Source organism: Sus scrofa, chromosome 14, assembly GCF_000003025.6.
Source record: "Sus scrofa isolate TJ Tabasco breed Duroc chromosome 14, Sscrofa11.1, whole genome shotgun sequence".
Classification (NCBI taxonomy): Eukaryota; Metazoa; Chordata; class Mammalia; order Artiodactyla; family Suidae; genus Sus; species Sus scrofa.
In genome coordinates, this window is record NC_010456.5 from 126,162,811 (window position 1) to 126,185,608 (window position 22,798).

At 39.8% G+C, this 22,798-nt stretch overlaps 1 protein-coding gene across 1 annotated transcript in view; it reads left to right on the forward strand.

The window, feature by feature from the left end:
* Positions 1-20,595, forward strand: part of ATRNL1 (attractin like 1) — a 776,870-nt gene extending 756,275 nt beyond the window's left edge. Inside the window, exon 29 of the mRNA XM_021074415.1 lies at positions 15,906-20,595. Within this exon, the coding sequence (XP_020930074.1) occupies positions 15,906-16,030 (125 nt within the window). The 3' untranslated portion in view covers positions 16,031-20,595. The remainder of the gene's footprint in view (positions 1-15,905) is intronic.

Genomic DNA, 22,798 nt, shown 5'->3' on the forward strand with positions numbered 1-22,798 from the left:
CACCTCTTGCTGGTGTATTTCCTAAAACTTTTTTCAGAGGTTGTACCACAGGTTCTTGCATATTAAAATACTGGTCATTTGGGGAAGTTTAAGAACTATTTTCTCTTGTACCTGGCATAGGGGATGGCTATAGTGGGTAAGCTAAGTCCAATTCACATTTTAATGCAAATGCTCCATTTTTTAAAATTATCTTCATGGGTGACATCCTGTGCTCTATCTCCTTCTTCTAAACAGACTTTTTCCAAAATCGAAATTCAATAATTTAAAATTACTAAATAATCTATTTCATCCCACAGTAACTCTAGAGATCTATTAGACATGTGCCTCTGTGTTGCTTCTGCCATGTTTAATTACACCTCTAAATAAAGGCCATGCTCAGAATTGGAATGTAACAACTCCTCATCCTGGATCATAAACTTCAGAACATGATCTAGTCATACCAGAAGGGCAACCCAGCTGGATACTGATCTGAACAGTCCAAACAGCCAGGAGTTCAGGCACCTATAATTCAATTGTTGTTTTTATTTAAAGTAAAATTAAATTTTGAATATAATTGTTTTAGCTATTGATTCAGCTGGTCATTTCTGGCCAAACAAGTAGTTTTTCACAAAGACAGTCATATTTCTTCTCAGGCAGCTCACCCAACCTATTTATCCAACATATTTTACAGATAACATTGTTTTTAATCCCCTTCAAAGAGGAAGGCATGTAACTAAGAGTAATGCTGATAGATGGTAGACATTTAAGTCACGAGCATTAGAATCTGCTGACTTTCTATCCTTTGCAATTTTGTTGTTGTTGTTGTTGTTTTCGGGCCACAGGTACAGCATAGGTAGGTTCCTAGGCTAGGGGTCAAATCAGAGCTGCAACTGCCAGCCTACACCACAGCCACAGCAACGACGGATCTGAGCCACATCTATGACCTACACCACAGGTCACAGCAACGCTGGATCGTTAACCCACTGAGCAAGGCCAGGGATGGAACTGGCAGCCTCATGGATACTAGTCGGGTTCGTTTCTGCCAAGCCACAGTGGGAACGCCCATCCTTTGCAGATTACTTTAGCTCTCTAGAAATAATGGGTAGCCCTTTGGCATTGAGGCTAATTGGCTCAAGATCAGTATTTTTACTTCTCTATTCTCTTTGGTCAATTAATACTTGACCAAAGAAATAAAAACAGCTGGTTGACTGTTTACAACACTAGAAAGTGAAATGGTAATGATACATAATTAATTAAAATCTGCAGTTATTTTAGAGGACTTGCTTTTGTTCAATTATTATGATCCCAGTTTGTCAAAATGCTCTTACAAAGGTAGTTTAAAAAAAAAAAGCAGGTAAGACTCAACATACTTAGTCAATCATAAGTAAGCCATTATAATTTGTTTTTTCATAATCCCCATTTATGTTGTTTTAGGGCAAGTCATAAATACCTTTGCAAATAAAAATTATAATCTGCATTTCTCCAGCTTTAATAAGTGAGAGTGTGAAATAAGGAATATGAAACCAAATCTCACCTAATATATGTTCTATTTAAACCCTGGTAGCCCCATACTTCTGCTAAACTTCTCTACTTTCTTAAATTTAAGGCCTCTAAAATCTACATTTCTTTTATTTATTTAAAAAAAAAAAGACAACTTTTCCTCTAATTATGGGAACTCATTGACCATTGGGCTGAAAGTCAGCAGCAGCTGGGTGGCGAACTGGCCCTTTGCCCAGACCTCAGAGTAAGACTAATTTGAAAACCCTTTACAGAATGCAGCCAGAGCCTCCTGCTTAGAAGATCCTGCTCTAATCAACCACTGATCATAAGAGATTTCCTTTATTGACCTGAAAGCACATTTTTTCATCTTTGTGCCAGCGAAGGTACTTACTAAAAGTAGGTAGATAACATCCAGAGTGAATATGCCTGATAAAGGGGGCACAGCCTTCCATCTCTCCCCACAAACGGCATGCTGACTCTCTTCCCAGTGGACCTCCTGTAATGACATGTGCTACTAAGAATTTCTATCTCCATCCATGTCTTGACCCATTTCATTGCCACCTGGGAGGAACCTATGGCTAGCGAGATGTCCCTCCTACAAATACACTCAACAAATGACTTAGAAAACTATAGTCAGGGCTCGTGGAATGATGTGTGAGAATGCTCTTTGTGTCTGGAGATAACTTGGAGTGAATGCAGGACAATGTGTATCCCCCTGGATGTAGCATCCGAAAGTTCCAGGTGGGAGGTGCCTGTCGTGGCTCAGTGGTAATGAACCTGACTAGTGTCCATGAGGATCCCTGGCCTCGCTCATTGGGTTAAGGATCCCGTGTGGCTGTGGCTGTGGCCGGCAGCTACAGCTCTGATTTGACCCCCAGCCTGAGAACTTCCATATGCCACGGCTGCGGCCCTAAAAAGCAAAGAATAAAGAAGAAGAAAGGCCCAAATGACTCCAAAGTCTGCTCCCTCTATGATTTACCTGCCTGGAGACTTTGAAAGGTTTCCTCTAGTGCTGACTCTTTGTGACAGTTCTCAATTTACAGTAGGAGGAGGCCACTTTCATTGCTCCCAAAGGCAAATCGGGGAAAACTGATACTTTTTTCACTCAGAAGGGTCAGCGTTTATGGGACAGGCTCAGTCAGATTCTCCAAACTGCATCAGAGAATGAAGGTTTCTTTTTCACTATCCTCTGCTAGATTAAAGGAGGTCATTTAAACAAACTACTTTCCCAAAGTCCCTGTTTTGAATTACTGGAGAAAATGTGTACTATCTGGGGTCCTGGTTCACTTAGCAAACATCAGAGGAACGATTTGAAGTCTGTTTTGAGAAATACACTGTCCAACTATACAGCTTTTTCCTTCAGCAAAAGAGATTTATCAAGGATCAATTTGGCCACAGACACATCTGTTTTTGTTAAAATGCCTTTGGCCATTAAGTTATCCGTAATAACTTTTGGTAAGGTCTAAGCAATTTATAATAATATGAATGGAAAAATCATGATTCCGTATAGCATTTTTCTCATCCATTTTATCTAAATGGCTAGAAGTGATGATTTGCATAATTTTATCTGTTTTTTCCTTCCTATTTTTGCCATGATCTGAGGGTTTTATATAGAAAGCATAAATTTGCTTTACCATTGGAGTTTGTTAAAATAGTATTTTGACTTTGCAAAGATAGTTGTATGTTTTCACCTTCTTTTAATAGTGGAAAAAAATTTTTAAACATTGACTGCTGTGAACTTAGAGGAGCAGAAACATCACCTTGGACAATAATAAAATACCTTTTTTTAGTTGATAGCTTGTTTTTTAATATTCAATGGGGTGTATCTTTGTAGAAGATAGAAGCCTCATAACTATCTCCTGTACGCTCATTGTAACTGCTATGGAAAGCGGTGATTCACATCTCTACCCAACACTGTTTAAATTTAGATTTGTAATCGCATTTCTTTAAAAAAAAAAAAAAAGTCTGTGTTTTTGTATTGGCTCTAACTTTGCACAGTCTCTGAAGAGATCTCAGAACATGAAAGGTGAACTGATTTTTCCTTTTGGAAAGTGGTCCATTCGGAACTGAGGGAAGCTGATGGACCCGAGGGGCAATGCTGATTTAAATGCTAAAAGTCTCTCCAGAGATATTCAGGGAGAGTTAAATTGCTCATGCTTTGATGCCAAGCAAGAGTGGCAGCTGTTTCAGTTTTTCATCAATGTCGTACACCCAGTCGCCACACATATTAAAACTTGTTCAGAGACATTGTTGACCAAAATACTGAGCCAGATGCTCACCAGCGTAGCTCTGACTCTCTGGCCATAAGCACACCCAGTCCCAGTCCTCAGGAAGGAGCATGGACAGGTAAGGAGCATGGTGGCATCATGAAGAAAACGCTGCCCTGGGTCGCCTTCTTGGGCAATAGATTAAGGATAGCCCTACTGGTGCTGCGGTGTTTCCTCTCCCCGCCCACCTCTCTGCCGGAGTCCCAAACTCCAATCAGTAACTCCTCTGAAACTAAATACAAGGATTAGAGAAACGTGAGAAGGCCAGCCTATAACATTGAGATGTGTAATCGAATTCGAAACAGAATGCATTTCCTTAGCACACAGCACTGGGATGCATCGTTTAACTCTCACACAAGTAATATTTATTGACCACCCATCACAGACTCAGCATTGGCATAGCAAGGGAAATAAAAACATAAGCCCTACTTTCAAGGTGCTCCCAGTCGGGAGAGGTAGGCAGAGTTATAAAGACAGAATTGTATTGGAAAGAATTAGAAAACTCAGCTTAACAAAAATATCTGTTAGGTTGTTCAAGATTGCTAGATGTAAGATCAAGTCCCAGTCTGGTTGGTTTTTTTTTTTGTTTTGTTTTGTTTTGTTTTTTTGCTTTTTTAAGGCCTCACTGGTGGCATATGAAAGTTCCCAGGGTAGGGATCTAATCAGAGCTGTAGCTGCCAGCCTACACCACAGCCACAGCAACACCAGATCCGAGCTGTGTCTGCGACCTACACCACAGCTCACAGCAATGCTGGATCCTTAACCCACTGAGCAAGGCCAGGGATCAAACCCGAATCCTCATGGTTACTAGTCATATTTGTTTCCACTGCGCCACAATGGGAACTCCCCCACCCGCCGCCTGGTCTTTGACGCTGCCCAGTCTCTTCACTTCTCTGGCCAGTGCTATTGGCATCATAGATACCACACTAATGGTAAGTACAACCCATACCTAATATTACCAGTGTGGTTCTCACTCTGGTAGAACTATGTCCATTCCTTCGAAAGTCCTTAACTAGCAAAAACAAATGCATATTTCTAGCAAGGAAGTTCTTGAACCCAGCCAGTCCTGTGACTTCTCAGTGATGCTTGTGGCAGCCATGTGAGAGCAGGGGTGAGAGAGGAGGCCAGCAGTGATATGTGGGTCCTCGCTGCTGGCCTGCTGAAGAAAAGCAGCTGCAGTCGTAAATTCAAAGAGCTAGAAGAGACCTTAGCAGCCACCTACTCCAACTTCCTTCCAAGAGAAACCTCTCAAGGGATGTTCTGAATTTCAAATCAAGAAAAGCTTGGAAGCCACAAACTCAGCTGACTTACAGTTGTCATGGAATTGGGGGGTTATTTGTTGCAAACAGAAACGGGATCCATAGGACATAACTAGCCACGGACTAGTCTTACCGCCTGTGGACAACCTCAGTCTTGGCTTTCTTCTACCCCTGGGGATGTATCTGTCTTTTCAGGGGCTCCCCTCCTCCTTCTACAATCCTCTTCTTGGTCCTTCTTCCCTCCTTCCTCTCTTTTTATCCACTCTGGTGGCAGAGACTGCTGGCTCTCCCCACCACCCCTCTCGCCGAGATCTCTGCTTAGACTTGTACCTTTTTCATCTTTGCATCTCCCTCCTGCCACCTAGGTGTCAGTGCTCAAGGCAACCCTGGAAAACCAGCTTAAAGATGGCAGATGCATCATCAGTCTGGGTCCCTGAGTCACTACACAGAACAGGGGCTGTGCTTCTTTCCTCTTCCTGCAGGCACATCCTGACACCAATCAGGAAACCCACCTCAAACTTTACATCGTGCGCTATCAACCTCTATTTTGTTACGCCACTGAGAGTGCAGGCTTTAACCACCAGCATCACAGCATTCCCCACTCATACAATTGAAAGTCTTCAGATTCAATCCATGCAAATAACCCCAATTCCGCATCTCTGGACTAGACTTTATTCATGGGCTTCACACCTACATATCCAACCTAGACCTCTCCACTAAGGGGCCTTCCTACTGGCCGTCATACTCAGTGTGTCTAGAACTGAACAAATGACCCTCCCCTTCAAGTGCCTTGATGTTCCTATTCCTCTTTCATGTGGTAGTAAATAGCATCTGTGTGCACTCAGCCACCCAAGCCGGAAAGCTGGGACATGTTCTCAATGCCCATTTTAATTTCTCACATTAATCTCTCCTGAATCTCAGTTCTGTGCACCCCTTTTCTCTCTCCTTATTGTCACTTTCTTCTCTGCTTTTAGTGATCATAGCCTCACCACCACTCTGGTCTGTCAGCACTAGCACTGGAGGTATCTCTTTGAAATCAAAATCTGATCGTCTCTCTGTCCCTAAAAGTCATTCCATGGCTCTTCCTGCCTTGCAAATCAAAAATCTATTTCCTACTGCAGCATCTAAGGCCATTTTATGGACCCCCTTCTGTTTACCTCTCTTCTCTGTCACCCTTCTCCCATTCACACAGGTGTTCCAGCCATGGCAAGGTGTCCTGAAGTTTCCCAATTACCCTTTCTCTCCATGCTGTTGAGTTTTTAGTTCCCTCTACCCAGAACATACCACACTCTTTATGCCAGTGTTTTTTTTTTTTTTTTTTTTTTTTTGTCTTTTCTAGGGCCACTCCCACAGCATATGGAGGTTCCCAGGCTAGGGGTCTAATCGGAGCTATAGCCGCCGGCCTACGCCAGAGCCACAGCAATGCTGGATCCGAGCTGCGTCTGTGATCTACACCACAGATCACTGCAACGCTGGATCCTTAACCCCCTGAGCAACGCCAGGGACCAAACCCGCAACCTCATGGTTCCTAGTCGGATTCGTTAACCACTGCGCCATGATGGGAACTCCCCATGCCAGTGTTCTTAATATGACTACTTCCTTGTCATCTTTCTAACTGAAGTTCAGAGATCCTCTCCCCTGGGAATCTTTGACCGCCGTACCCACATCAAAATCTCACCTGTATCTGTCTTTCTCTCTTGCCCTGTGCCTACTTCTTAGAATTAGTCTCTGTGTGATTGTTAGCAAATGTAGGCGCTCTTGTGTTATTGCCCTAGTCTGATGCTCTTTGGTAATGACTCTTTGACAACAATAGACCTTGTCCACACTGCCTGGACCATAATGCCTGCAGTATGTTTATGTGTTTCACCTGTACGGTCATCCACTCCTATCTGCAGAAATGGATAAAATAACGCATATAAAGTGCTAAAGGCAATGCCTGGCATATTGCGTATCCCTGTTAAGAGAATAGTTGTTGTTTGTCCTATTGTTACTGCTTTTATTAACATCAGCACTAATTAATGCCTTTGACCATTTTATAACTGATTTTCCATCCCTACCAATTTTTGCTTTTCTTTTTCTTTTGGTTCAAAATCGTGCATTAACTATTTGTACCAAAGCAGCAGTTTCCTTCTCATGGCTATAAAGTGAGCAGAGTGAAAGTCAAAGGATCTGGAGTTCTGGGTTTGGGTCCCACCACGACCACCAGCTGTGTGAGCCTGAACCAGTCATGTCACCACTCGGTGCCTCATGTTGGCCATCTGTGAAGTAAGGATAAAAATAGCTTCCTGACCCACTTTAACAGAACAGTTCTGAGGAACAACCTAGATAATTAATGTAAAAGTATTTTTTAACTCTAAAAAAATGGATGACATTCAATCATGAGTGGTATCTCTAATATTGCAAGCAATATTCATGCAAACACTAGTTCTTCAAATATTGTCATTCATCTCTTTTGCCAGTATCACTTTCAATGATTTTTACCTTCCCTAATGAGAAGACAGCACATAAGTCATCCATACCTTCACGAGCAAGTCCTCAGCTTTATTATCCAAGGCATCGAAATAATTCTGGCTTGAGTTCTAAACACACTATCACCTCACTGGCAGTGGTGCTCTCAACTGATGCTGTCTATGAGTGTTTGAGTCTATCTTTCTATCAAATTTTGCCCCTTTTTTGGTACTCCACATGATAGCCATACTGGTTTTTGAATGAACTATTGAATTTATGAGTGATACCAAAGGATAGAAGCAAAATCTTGACTGCCCAATTGTTTATCTACTTCCTATTTGGCCTCAAACTTCTCCCTTGTTGTTGATGATGAGTGGACTTTCTCAGCTTTTGTGTGCCAGGCACTTATCTAAGCCGTTCACATTCAATCCTCACAATAACTTGGTCCAAAGAATACCTGAGCTTGATTCACTCTAATGTAAGCATCATGGGGGCACAGAATCTTTTTTATGTTTTATGAATAACTGCGTAACCCTTGGGGACCTGATCAGTGCCTGGCATATAGTAGGCACTCAAGAAATAGTAGTTGAATGAAGTGATTTGCTCTTTAAACAATTTCTTTAATGCTTAGGACTTTGGAGTTTTCTGGATATTTGTAATTTGATTGTGATTTCTTATTATTAGTGGTAGTGACTTATTATTCTATTATTGAAATAATTAACTCACTTACATGAAACTCTATGGTTTATGAAATGCTTTCACATTAATTTAAAGCAACCAATGACATGTTATTACTAGAAATGCTAAAATACAACAACTCTTCCTAATGGAAAATAAAATACTGCTATTTTTAGAAAACTGCTATAGTTTAGTTCTTCAGTGAACAGTGAGCACTTCAACTAACTTAAATTATGAATAATTAGGGCTTAAAATAATAGGTTATCATACATCGGAATTTTTTTATTAAAGGAAGAAAATACTAGAAAATACTTTCCCGGTCAGCTTAGAAACAGGGACTTCTCACACGGAAATTTACTCAAAAAAATATATACATTCAAAAACGTATAAAGGTAGCTGCAAGACTGATTCTTATAATGTTTGTGGCTCTAAGAAAAGAATCACAAAATATTTTAAATGAATGAATGAGATTTCCTAGTCTGTAATTAAAATTAGAGCTGATAAGATCTAAAAGAAGCTTCACTTGTTAAGAACCATGAGGATTTGCAATAAACAATGACAGGAGACAGTAAGGCCACAGTTGACTCAGGTCCTTCTAACCAATGAGAACAGAGTTCGCATAAGATTCAGCACTGCGGCGCTAGAATAGATGACATTTTACAGAATTCTTACAGTGTGTCTTTAAATGACATCTTTAAGTATTATGAGTTTTAAAAATCTACCAAAATATTTTAAATATATTTTTAACTTTAATATATTAAAATATATTAAAGGCCAAACAAAATTTAATAACCAGAACACCATTATCTTTTGTATTGAAACATTGACATCTGCCCTTGTCACTGGATTTTAGTGGATGAAGGGAAACATTTCTCTAAGCTCCCAGACAAACATGACTGGTCCATTTGTCATTCCAATGTCTTCAGCACTTGAAGTATTTCAATTTTTGTTCAACAATGTAACCTTTGGAGTCTTGCCTAATAATGACTTCACTTGGGCTGGGCTTCCAACAGATAAATGAAAATGGAAATGCATATTTTCTAATTATGCGTCCAGCCCTAGTTGCCCACTGGCAAGAGTGGCCACACGGAATGTTAAATTAAGTCTGCACAAAAGCTAGCATCTACGTAGCATCGAAGTTTCCCAAAGTCACTTTCTTAATCGTGTGAAGGATAGCCAAGACTCTGATCAGTAGTATGTAGCTATATACAATCAGAGGGAAAACATTTAAACATCCCAGCATGGTATTTCCATTTAAATCTGATTACAGTGAAATAAAACCGTAGCCATTAAAGGTTTAGAAGAACTACAAATACAAGCCGTAAAAGAAGACAGATAGTAAATGAGGTAGTAAAACATTTCAGCGGGGCAAACAGTTTACAGCACTCATTCAACTCTTCCTGAAGCAGGCTGTGCAATTCACTACAGACCCTGAACCATTCCCTGAGCTCCACTTAAACCTGCAATTAACCTTTCACGCCTAATGAAGCTGTTTTCTTGGGAAATTAAAATATATAGTGATGCCTGCTCTTACACAGACTTGGGAGGAGAGCCTTCCAAAATGAATGACTTTTCCGAGGCTTCGTTCAAATGTAAAATGGAAGTGCTGTGTTTGTATATAAAGTGAGAATGTTCTTTCCAAGGCAATTTCATTTGATGTGCAGTATTTTATTACTGTACTTATTAATTGTTCTGCATAATTGTAAAAAAAAAAAAAAAACCCACACGTCAGTAATTCTATGATTAGATTGTTACTGCTGGAGTCTACAAGTACCGTTTCACTTCCATTAGGAAAAAGTCAAGTTTTACTAAAGATACCCAAATTCCTGACGTTTCCCCTTGGTGGTTTTCATTGCAAATTTAGTGGTTTAGACAGACATATTTACCACTGGATATTTAGCTGTTACTTACTTCCATTGCTTTCTCTTTAGGGCATGTCTGCACGTGTTGATGGAGAAGCAAAGTTTTGTTTTGTTTTTTTTTAATTTTAGAGGAAAACATTGTTTTTATCGAGGTCTTGGGTAAAGGCCTGATTTGGGTGGCCTCATCTCCTTGTGTATTAAATAGCTGTGGTAGCTCCTGGCCCCCAAACCAGTGACTCCTAAACACTGCCCATGCTCTGAAGGAAATCTACATGGTTCAGAGGCAGCCTGCCTCCCTCCCGGCTGGGTGAACCACAGCAGCCACCGGTGATGCTCCGTATTCACCAGGGCCCCTTCCAAACACCAAGAGACCACGGAAAACCAAACAGGAGTCAGAAGATGACACTTTCTCATGAGGTTTATAATTCCTATTTAAATCATCTAAATGTCATAGTGTCTGGTATTTAAGAACTAAAAGTGTAAAAAGGTAAAGCTTATAATAAATATTTAAACCCCAGCATTTTTATTGAATCTACTGGCAGATTTTGATGTAAATTTTGCTAGCCTGCAGCGTCTGTGCATCATCCTGACATGGTAAATGAAATTCCTTTAGACCACCAGTCTAAAATAATGAATTGTTCCCCCACTTAATTGTATTGCTTTGATAACAAGGAACTGTGCTAGGCCCAGAGAACACAATAAGTGAATTTCATCAGATGATTTGTGTGACGTTTTGAAAAATGATCTTCTGGAGTGACCTGATTTTAATGGAACTCTAACAGCACAGGGCATGGGCCACTATGCAGCCTCCTACAGGGAGGAAGCACTTTCTCCTAGGCCCAGGGAGTGTGAAGTCATCACCAGAAAGCCTCTCACCAGGAAAAAGTTCCCGGGGAATTCTCAACCAGGAGAGACCATTTGCTTCAAAGGACATTATGGAGAACTGATTTCTAAGTTACTTTTATTGTACCGATGTCTGTTTTGTTAAAAATGCAGGAAAGATCTCAAGCTGCCTTTATCTCTTCACTGCCAGTGTGAACATAAACCAAGACCAATCAAATTACAAGCAAAAGCTCTTTATTCAGAGCTTGCTATACCATTTGCTTGCTTGCATTTTGGCAGAGACTTCAAGACAGGTAAATGTGTGGCAACATTTCATAGAGGAAAAAAGAGAAAGCTTCAAATACGTGCTTATTGGAGGCTATTGGCACTAGAAAGCCGGAAAGCTGGAGGCAGGCTATCTAGAAGCGGAGCATCCTATATGATTAGTTAGATATGTATATGTACTCTCTGCTTGGTCCTAAGTTGGAAGCAGGAACCAAAAAACCTTGGGGAAGCTGTCAGTTATTAATCAAGCCTTGACTGTTTGGAGTTCATTGTTATTGGGGGAGGGGGGTAATTGTTTGACTCCCTGGATTGTTACTAGAGCTAGCAGTCTGACTCCTGCAGGCCTGACATAGTAAGCTGGCTTCATGAGCTGGTTATTGCAGAAAAGAGATTGGTTTCCTGTGCAGGTCGCTACAGCTTGTGAACCAGAGTTGTGTTTTTTATATATGGTCTGGCTATTGTCCAGTCTGATTGCAGTATCTTCAGTCTCTTATCAGCATAAAAGGTTACATTTGGGAGGAAGCAGAGGGGGGAGGGCAATACTGTCTTTCTCTAAAGAGCTACTGACTTGACTTTTCTTTTTCTCAATTAAGAACATTAGACTCCTTACAATAAAATGTGCTGAAAGGTAATGAGAGAAATCAATGTCTCTCTTTTTTAATGAGCCTTCTACACACTGGACAATTCAAGAAGTAGGGTTCTTGTCCCTCCTGTTTACACTTGGGTCCAGGGCCTCTTGTAGGTTGAAGGAGGATCTAGCAGTTTCTGGGTTGTCATTGCTGTTTTTTAAAGTTCTCCATGTGTTAAAATATGAAGAAATCCAAATATAGTAATAAAAACGTACACTTAACAATTTGACACTTGGGGTACACACCCAGTTATTGTGATTATTATGTTATTTGTAATTAAGTTTCAGGACCTATAATGCAGAAAAGCTCATGATGTGTGGAGCACTAGCTGTGTGGTCCAGTGAAGGACTCAAGCTTAAATTTGAATGAAAGCATCAGTTGGCCCATCAAGAAAAGACCTGAGCAAGCATCCCTCTTAGTGTCCTCTGTGAGTACACACAGTGGACACTCAAAGGTCCCTGCCTGGAGGAACTCAGGGCTTCCCGCACACACATCGCCATGTCTGCAGAATCTAAAAATTCAGCTGATTGTTCCAGTTTCATAGGAAAGGACAAAAAGCTGTCAGATTAAAAATAAGCATGATTTGCAATTTTATTTTTAAATTAAGGACTGAAATATGGTTCAAGATTTATTTTCAACTGAATGTGTTTCCAAGCCTACAAACCATTAGTAAACACAGACTTCACATTCACATACCCTGAAACACAAAGATACAGTGACAGTTTAGAATTAGCATAGAATTTCCTGTGTTGGCCACTTATGCTGTTTACTTCTCTCTTGGCACTGTATCTTCGGTAAGGAAAACAATGTTTGCAGCCACATGTAAGTGGGAAACTATTGAGCTCCTTTGGACAAGGTCATGCAGTAGTTTAACGAATAACATGATTTCATATTTGGAAGCTGTGATCATTGGAATTAGTGTCAGTGGTTTCTGTCCACATTAAAGGAGGCATATATTATTTGTCATATTTGGCTGTCTCTGGATAAAATGATGCCAGGAACAAAATAACAGAAGGTTGTAAATTTTGACAAAAGTGTGCCAGGAGATCTGTGGAAACTTAAGGTCTGCCTGAACTGAACTTTCAGTTACCACAACCATGGTCTGTGATTTTACAAAAATAATGTACTTCGGCTCTCTCCCTTGAAGAAATAACAAAGTAATTATTTCTTACAGCTGAATAAGTGTTGACAACATCTATTTTGGATACAGAAGTTCGTATGTGTTCTTCAAAGGTCAAGAAAGCAATTTTTACTTAAACTTTGAACCATTGAACTTGCATTTTTTTCTGAGAAATTTGGATAACTGTTTAATATCCTGAAAGAGTAAGTTATTTAACAGCAACCCTTAAATGGTAAATATATAAGATTATCAGCCTAACCAGTTATTACTATAACTTTTTAATCCCTTCCCTCTCAAACATCATCAATTTCTTCTTTTCCATAAATACCTTCTCTGCTGTTTTCATATGTACTGGAAAAACTATATGTGCTCAGATAATCATATGCATTTGCATACATTGCATCTGACCCTTCTGCTTCCCCTATGCACCAGCTTACTTGCCTCTTTCCACTGACAAACATCTTGAATGTAGGACTTATGTCAGCTGGCCACACTCCCTCTTGCCCCATTCCCTGCTCACCAGTTAGGCTTCCATCCTCCATTAAGTATGGAAATGACTCAGGGTCGCCAGAATCTTCCTTGAGGAAATCCAAGGACCTCTGTGGCAAGCCTCACCTGTTGCCCCTTTGGTGCTTTTTGCAGGCTCCTCGAACCCTGCCCTCCCTTGACGTCCATGATGCTCTATAGGCTTGTTGACTTTCCTCATAGGGTGTCCATTTCCCCTGGTTGGCATTTCTCTCTGTTCATAAATCTCTGGAGTTTCATTCTTGCTGGGCCCTATTTGAGGCTTGCTTAGGATAAATTGACGTACAGGAATAAAACAAACTCAATGACACTTTGCGTAGGATAAGAGCCAAAAGTGAGGCCTTCTGCCGAGAGCTGTACATTGAAAAGACGTCTGTGAGAGCTCAGTTGGTTCAGCTCAATTCAGAGTCAGGTCTCCAAGACCTTGTGGAAGGGAAATTGGTGACCTCTTCTTAAAGCAGTCAGTCTGGTCTCATGTGCTAGTGTGGTGATTTGGCACATTTTATTTTACCCAAAACTTATATCGGACTCAAAGGAAACTAAAATGATTTCATAGGTAGCCTTAAAATATCTGATTTAGCCATTGCTTGTGTAAATTTAGGGAAGGCTTTACTATCTCTGAACATCTTACCACATGTTCCTGCCAATCAATGGACAAAACAGTATAATAAAACAATGTTCTAATTGTGATAGCTGGAGAACCGCTTTTGTGTAGGATATTCTGCTGATAATACTAATGGTATTTTTCTTATATTTAAGACATTTATCAGCTAAATTTCTACAAATCGTCTTTCTTCCATGTTGACTTGTTTATAGCACAACTCTGCCCTGGGGTACTTTCCTACGTCTTAAGAACAATTTAAGAGAATGAAAAGACAGGCCATAGACTGAGAGAAAATACTTGCTAAACACATACCTGATAAAGGGCTGATGTCTAAAATGTAAAATAAATCTCTTTAAAACTCAACAATATGAAAACAAACAAGGAGTTCCCACTGTGGCTCAGTGGGTTGCAAAGCTGACTATCGTCCATGAAGATGTGGATTTGATCCCTGGCCTCACTCAGTGGGTTAAGGATCTGGCATTGCTGTGAGCTATAGCATAGGTCACAGGCATGGCTCAGATCCTGCATTGCTGGGGCTGGGGTGTAGACCAGCAGCTGCAGCTCCAATTCAACCCCTAGCCTGGATACTTCCATGTGTTGCAGATGCAGCCCTAAAAAGAGAAAGAAAAAAAAAAAAAGACAAACAAGAAAATTAAAAATGGGCCAAGATTTAAATGCATACCTCACCAAAGATGTACATATGACAAATAAGCATATGAAACGATGCTCAGCATCTAATGGTGTTAGAGAATTGCCAACTAAAACAACCATGAGATACAGCCACATGGCTGAAATCCAGAACACTGACAACACCAAATTCTGGCAAAGATGTGGTGCAACAAGGACTCTCATTCATTGCTAGTTGTAATACACAATGGCAGAAACACTTTGGAAGACAATTTGGGAGTTTTTTACAAAGCTGAAACATAGGTCTACCATGTGATCCAACAATTAGACGCCTACATATTTGTGAATTGAAAATTTATGTGGACACCGAAACTTGCCCATGGGTATTTATGGCAGCTTTATTCATTTGCCAAAATGTTGAAGCTATCAAGATGTTCTTCTCTAGAGGAACGGATAAATGAACTGAAGTACATCCATACAATGGAATATTATTGAGCAATAAAAAGAAATGAGCCATAGAGCTACAAAAGACATAGTGGAACTTAAATGCATATTGCTAAGTGAAATAAGACTATTTGAAAAAGCTACATACTATATGATCCCAACTATATGACATTCTGGAAAAGGCGAAACTAGGGGGACATTTTAAAAAGATCAGTGATTACCAGAGGCTCAGGGGAAGAGGAGGGATAAATTGGTAAAACATGGGATTTATAGGGCAGTGCAACTATTCTGTATGATACTTTCATGGTGAATATATGACATTATCCTTTTGTCAAAACAATGCAGTGTGAACCTAATGTAAACTACAGGCTTTAGAAGATAATCATGTATCAATATTGATTCAGTTTTTCTCTCACCTAAAACTGCCCTCATTTTTAAAAAATCTTAATATACTGACTTTGGTTACATACACACACACACACACACACACACACACACACACAATAGTAACACTGACAAGTCCTTGTACATCCAGAACAAACTTGTTTTCAGACAGACCCTAAGGTGTGGAGTCATAGCCACGACTGATTGTGATGTTTTGTCACGCTGACTTGATTGTCTGACGTCAGAGTCAATTAATTTCATAAGATCTTTGCTCTTCTTCATGTGTGAAGTTCGTATGTCTGGGGTGAGAAGCAAAAATTTTAAGTAAAGGATAAACTACTTGATAACGTCCATATAACAGCTAAATGATTGTTGAATGTAAAACAATATAAAAAGGATGCTAAGCCACCACTGTTGCCATCCCAGAAATATCTAACCAAACACTTAAGTGTTTTTTTTCCTTTTCTTCCAGGCCTTGCAATTGCCAGTGCTCTCATAGATATTTCTCAACAGAAGCCTTCAGAGAGTAAAGACAAGACTTCAGGAGTCCGAAATCGAAAACACCACCTCTCAACACGTCAAGGAACTTGTGTCTGAGAAACAGAAACTGCTCCTGGAGGTTCTGTAATGTTTGACTTTGTAAACAGCTCCCATTAAGGCTGGTCTCTGGCCTCAGTTTTTATGGGGGCAAATCTCTGTATGGTCCCAGGGCCCAAATACAGTTCCCTCCAAATGGGCAATGACCCACGTGGCCAAAGAATGTTCATGAGTTTTGTAAAAGTGACAGTATTGATGGTCACAGGTGATTAAGTCAGTTTTTGCGACTATCTTAGGCTTATCATAGATACCATTAAAGTGCTCTGGGAAAAGATGTATATTGTTTCTTAATGCAGATGAAAAATATGTAATTCGTATAAACCAAACTGTTTATATCCCAAAACTTTAAGGAAAGACATTTTATAATGCCTGAATGATGAGAATTGTACAGTTTTTGCCTCACGAGCAAACTTAAATCACCTGTATATGAACAGGAAATGAAAAAACTGCAATGGCTTTAAATGCTGTTTTATCTCACTGTAAATGTAAAAGCAAGATTTTGATTTAGTAGGATGTAGGTAATGTGTTTAAATATTTCACAGGACCATATCGTGTCCAAACCCAGTTTGCAAATGTGACTCTTTTCCACCTAACTGGAATGCAGACCAAAATGAGTCCATTTGGATGGATGGTATGTGCAACTTCACAGGAGGTTTATTAGAATTCTGAGTGAAGAGGACATTGCTGTCGTCCATGCCAACTGCCTAACTCATTATCAGAGCTGATAGAGCATGGAAAAGCCTGTCCAGCAATCAATTTCTCCCCTCCTTCCAGAACCAGCCTCCAATACCACGAACCTGAAGAGAGCTGAAATAGTTATTTTACAGTGTGCAAGCTTCTCCTCTTATATGGTAATTTTTTAATTGCCTGGGAATCATTGGATCAGACCTAAATGATCCATCTGCATTTTTATAAGGACAGACCCTCTTCTCTTGGCCTTCCTCTCCTAGCTGCTAGATTTTATCTACCTTTTACAAACGTTAGGAAAAGTGTTTTAGAGGCAACACCTCCTCCAAGTCATAATACAACCCAAGTTCCTTCCTGCCACCTATTTCACTTAGAGTACAAATAGAGAAGAGCCTTTGCTGGCGGGCGTCTTCAGTATTCTTGTTTCTGACATGAGCACCTTGCTGTCATGACAGAAAGTCTCCAGTTTAAGAAATGAAATAAGTTTGTTGTGGCCCCCGTTCAGCAAATTCTTAATGATTCAAAAAGCTAAACTATGGCAGAAAGGAAAAAGGATAGAGAAAAAATTTTCACATTGGAGCATAGAATCATTTGTGTCCTAGATTTTGACAGCAGTTCACTAGAACTCCATAGATTAACAGACCTTGGTTGAAACTGCACTTTCTTAACTTCAGGGTGACTACAGAATACATGTAGAGAGCAGTCACAGAGATCTCCAACGCTGCTTTATACAATCTAGTTTGGTTCAATGTGAAGGTCATTTAAATGTAATTGACATTTAGTACTATCTATGTACTTATCATGTTCTTTGGACTTCTGGAAGGTATTGACACTTTTACTGTTTACAGCTAATGCATAGTTACTTGCATGCTATGGTTGTGCAGTAGCGGGATATGACCCTATTGTGATATTAAATGTTTATTTCACAATGCCATTTATACATAGTCAGCTTAATTTGATGAGGAACAAATGTAATATATAACAGGAATGATCATACGATATGTAGTTGCATCATATATAAGATTTGCTAGGTTGCATCTTAACCATGACTCTGTCATTGTTTTGATAATTAGGCATTTATGAATTATAGTATATATTCCTCATGTTGGCATGATAATTTTGCTATTTTCCATGCATTAAAAATAAGACTAATTCTTAGAACAATTTTATTGATAGCCTATGGGGGATTTTTCGGGGGGTGGTGGTGGGAGTGGAGTTGGCTATTTTTACTTCCCTATGATATTTTCTCTCTCAAAAAAAAAAGTGAGCAAAGATTATAAATGTCTCCTGAAAACAATCAAGTCATTTTATTAGCTTCTTTGGAGGCCCCTTAAATGTTGATTTTTTTTTCTCCTGGAAAAAAAAATTGACTAAACTGGTGAGTACAAAAATATAATCATTTAAAAATAAAGTGATTGCCCATTTGTTTAATTCTCTACTGTCATGAGAGAAAGCATATATAACAAAAACACAAAACCATACAGAGTTGTGTGTAAAATCTGGTTCAGCTGTATTTTTAGAGAGGCTAATAAGCAAACAGTTTTACTCTGAAAAGATTGTCAGGCCTCATCCACCTCGAATCCCATCGGGGTCTTAAAATTTGAAATTTTTAATTTTAGAGAATTATGGGACAAAATGCAATGTTAATTTAAAGTCATACTCTACCTTTCTGGGCCAAGTATTGCCAACATTGAGACTAATTATGCAGTATCTTCTTGACATTTCAAAGCGTTTTATGGCAATAAAAATTCTTCACCCTCAGGTGAAATGGATTGAAAAGGCCTTAGGGATAGTCGCTTTGAATCTGTGTCCTGTTCTTCCCCCCCACACACATCCCAAACACTTTCAATTTGGAAGCTTTTTTTTTTTAAATCAAACCACAGGTATCTGCAAGTACTCTTCAAGAAGTTAGGCATTAAATGACTGATTCTCATAAAAATGTATCTTAATGGAATTCTGTACATCTCAGTTTAGAATGACTTTTAAAATGTTTTTTTAATGTCAGGGTTTCTTATTCTTCCATATATGAAAAGTTTCTGTTAAATAGAATGGGGTTTTAAAAACCGACCCAAGGACACTCTTTGGACAATTTGGAATGTTATTTTCCATCACAGTCTATCCCTGGTGATTGGCTATAGTTCCCTGAGCTATACAGTAGGACCTTGTCCATTCAAAATGTGATCATTTGCACCTATTAACCCCAAACTCCCTGCCCATCCCACTCCCTTTCCCATCCCCCCTTTGCAACCACAGTCTATTCTCCATGTTTGTGAGTCTGTTTCTGTTTTGTAGATAGGCTCATTTGTGCCATATTTTAGATTCCACATGTGAGTGATAGCATATGGTATTTGTCCTTCTCTTCCTGACCTACTTCACTTACGATGATAATTTCTAGTTGCATCTAGGTGCGAATGCTTGTTGAGAAAGATGCACATGCTTACAGATCAATTTAGTCCGGAATTTAGTTTGGAATTTTTGTAGTTGTTTTTCAATGAAAATTTGTTTTAGCAATACACACAAAAGGAAAATGTATGCCATATACTATTGTGTTATGTTTAATAGGAAAACTTGAACTAGAAAATATTTCAACCTGTAATTGATACTTGCGCTGCTTCCCATCTCATTTTCTTTGGGTTCCAGTAAGACAGTAGTGGCCCTATGGCTGCTGTGTTATTCCAGGGTCAGTTAGAGTGCAGGATGGTGGATGGGCCTGAGAACAGATGTTGGGACCAGCTGTGAGCTGTGTGGTGCTGGGCAAGTTTTAACCTTTTGAAGCCTTAGACTTTGCATCTGTGAGGGGAGGTAGTGGTGCCCAGAATATAAGAAGTATAAAGCTTCCACCTCGGGCCTTCAGTGCAATAGTATTAATCGTGGGGCCACTGGGACACTCTTTCTACCAATTGTTTTATGAATCCATCTACTAATTTTTCATTTATCTTTTCACCATAGGTAAAAAGGCAAGTAGGTTTTTGCAAATGAAGATTTTGTAAAACCTTAACTTCCTCTATTTCTGGGATGTAGAGATTTAAAAAAAAAAAACTGCTTTGATATTTGGGTCAATAGTGGCTTTGATGCTTTCAAAATATATACAGTTTTAGTAAAAGCTTTTTTTAAATTACTGCTTGGTGACATTTAGATAGGAACATCAATTATCACTTTCATGTTCAAATTTGGCAAGCAGGAGCCAATCCTTACATTTGCTTGTCATACGTGGTACATTTTTTTCTCATTGAACATAAAACTATGATTTGAAAGTGTTTTATATAAAAGGTTTTTAAAAATTAAAACTGTTTGAAGGAACTAATTCTACCTTCATAGACGTTAAAAAAAAATCAACTTCCAAGGCCCATTTGCTACTTTACAAAACTGAGTTTGAACTTACTTGATCATAAGAATTACCTGGATGAGTGAGGATCCCTATCTTTGACTCTAGAGATTAAGATGCAGAAGGACCAGTTTGGGCTCTGAAGGTTCAAATGCTTAATAAGCACCCCAGTGGTTCTTATAATTAGGCAAACTAAGGAGACAGTGCACTGGGCCAAAGAGCTGCCTTTATTTACAGTTTGAAGAATTTCTTTAAATAATAAAGCTATCCCTCTAAGTCAAAATGCTTTAAATAATTTTCCAAGGAATACAAGCCATCTGGTTGGTGTTATAGCAGTGTTTTCATTATAGTGTACATTTAACATTTTAGTTTTGTCAAATTTTTTTAATTAAGAATTAGAACCATCTCAGTATATATGTATACAGGTGTGCATGCCAGTGTTAAAACAGATTGTGTAAAAGTTCAAACCTGCTTTAAAAAGCCAACATTTTACGATATAGTATGCCATTCATCAGGAGTTTAGTTACTGAAATAAAAACATTGGATCTTCCAACCCCCATTGCCAAGTGCAGTTTTGTTATGTATTTTTTTTAACCCTTCCAAGATCATACAGGAAAAGGCACTCACCACCTGGAAAAGCCACCACCTGCCATCTTAGACTTGGTTATAAAATTTAGTTATTGAATTCCACATTCAAAAACCATTTTTCTCTCTCTTTCCCTTTTCACTTGATTTTTGCTGGTCTTTTATACATTTCCTTTTTTTTTTTTTTTTTTTTTTTTTTTTTGGCTATGCCCACAGCATGCAGAAGTTTATGGGCCTGGGATATAACCCATGCCACAGCTATAACCAAAGCCACAGCAGTGACAACACCGGATCCTTAACCTGCTAAGCCACAAGGAAACTCCTCTACATGTACTCTTTGAATTATGTACTGAACACTCTGAATGTCCCTGAGAATGGAAGCAAAACTCATAATAACCTGAGTGGCCAGGATTCCAGCTATAACTAAGGGTCTCTGCCCCGACCATGTATTCTGTGTTCACATCAATCGTTCTTACTTGCAATAAAGGTTCTCTTTCTGAGACTGGTACAGCCATAGCACAGCTGAGGAGTTGGCTGCAAGTCTGCTTATTCTTTGGTAAGCTTTGGATTTAGTCCTCATGTCTTCTGGATCCTGGCCTACATCAGTGCCACTACTCTTCTAGGCCTCAGTTCGGAGTCACTGAGAAGGTACCACCAAGACAGATCCAAACGCCTCTCCTCTCTCCAACCTCCACAGGAGGACCAAGCATCTGTGACCCCTCCTGTGCTCAGGGCCTCAGGTAGACCCTCTGCCTCCTGACCTGCGGCCTAACCCTGAGGTTGGCCCTGCCTGTGCTCTAGGGGGTAAATGGGCAGACTTCTGCTCCCCAGCAGCTCTACACCACACCTCCCAGAAGGCAGGCCAGGGAAGAGGACCACACTGCCCAGAGAAACACGCCTATCCTGGCTAGCATGTCGCAAAAGCTTTTAGAAAAGGGAGAAAAGTTTGGGGGCAGGGCCCAGAGGGAGCTGTGCCTGAAGTAGGCGGAGCTCAGAGTTGACTGCTGGAGCAACTTTCTCTTACAACCAAAAGCAGCAGCTCCTCTGAATCGCTGAGCCTAGCACGTACTCCTCTTTCAGCTTTTTGATGGTGGATCAGCAGTTATCAGGAGATTTGAAGATTTCAACATAAAACTGATTTTTCTCTAAAAATATTTTCCCATAGAAGTCACCTGGAGTGGCTGAACTGAGGGGTAAGCATTCTTTCAGCTCTAATCTGAGGCCTTTCTGATACACATACAGCTCCCGCTCCAAATTCTAATGGGCTTCCCTACTTGTTTAGCATTATGATGCCTGACACAGTCATAGCAGCTGAGAAATTGTGTTGAGCTTTGCTTTCTCTCATCCCTCAAATGAAAACAGCAAGTATTATTATTTTGCTTTCTAAATATGAGACCACAGGAGTTCCCATTGTGGCACAGCAGTAATGAGCCCAACTAGTATCTATAAGAATGCGGGTTGGATCCCTGGCCTCACTCAGTGGGTTAAGGATCTGGTGTTGCCATGAGCTGTGGTGTAGGTTGCAGATGAGGCTCAGATTGGGTGTTGCTGTGGCTGTGGTGTAGGCTGGCTACAGCTCCAATTCAGCTCCTAGCCTGGGAACCTCCATATGCTGGAGCTGCAGCCCTTTTAAAAAGACCATCAATCAATCAATATGAGACTACATTAGATTTGGGGTGAGATTTTGTGGGCTGCGCCCCTCTCCCCAATTCTATCCTGTCTGCTTTCTAGGGCTCCCACCCTTTGTTGAGGAAATAATTCTCCTCTGTACAAGGCTTGGTCATGGAGCAGTCCTAACTGAACAAGAAACCAAACCCTTGCAGATAGTCTACTGTATTCTACTCACCATCTGAAGATTTCACCAATTTTATTTTTGGCAGAAGTGATATTTTCACTCAGGCAAGATAGCTGTTTAAGCATAAGCCTCGTTAAAGCAGCAGATAGGAGATCCCACTCTAAAAAAGCCACCCAGGAAAATGGCATTCATGAGGAAAGTCTTATAATGGCTTGTTGTCCTGCTCTAACCCCTGTTGCTGAAATATGTCTTAAACTTTGTGCTTTTCAGTGATGTGTAAGTTATCTTAGAATAGGTCCTGTGTCAAAATACACTCCATGGTTTTTTTTTTTTTCTTTTTAAGGCCACACCTGTAGCATATGCACCTCTGCCGACT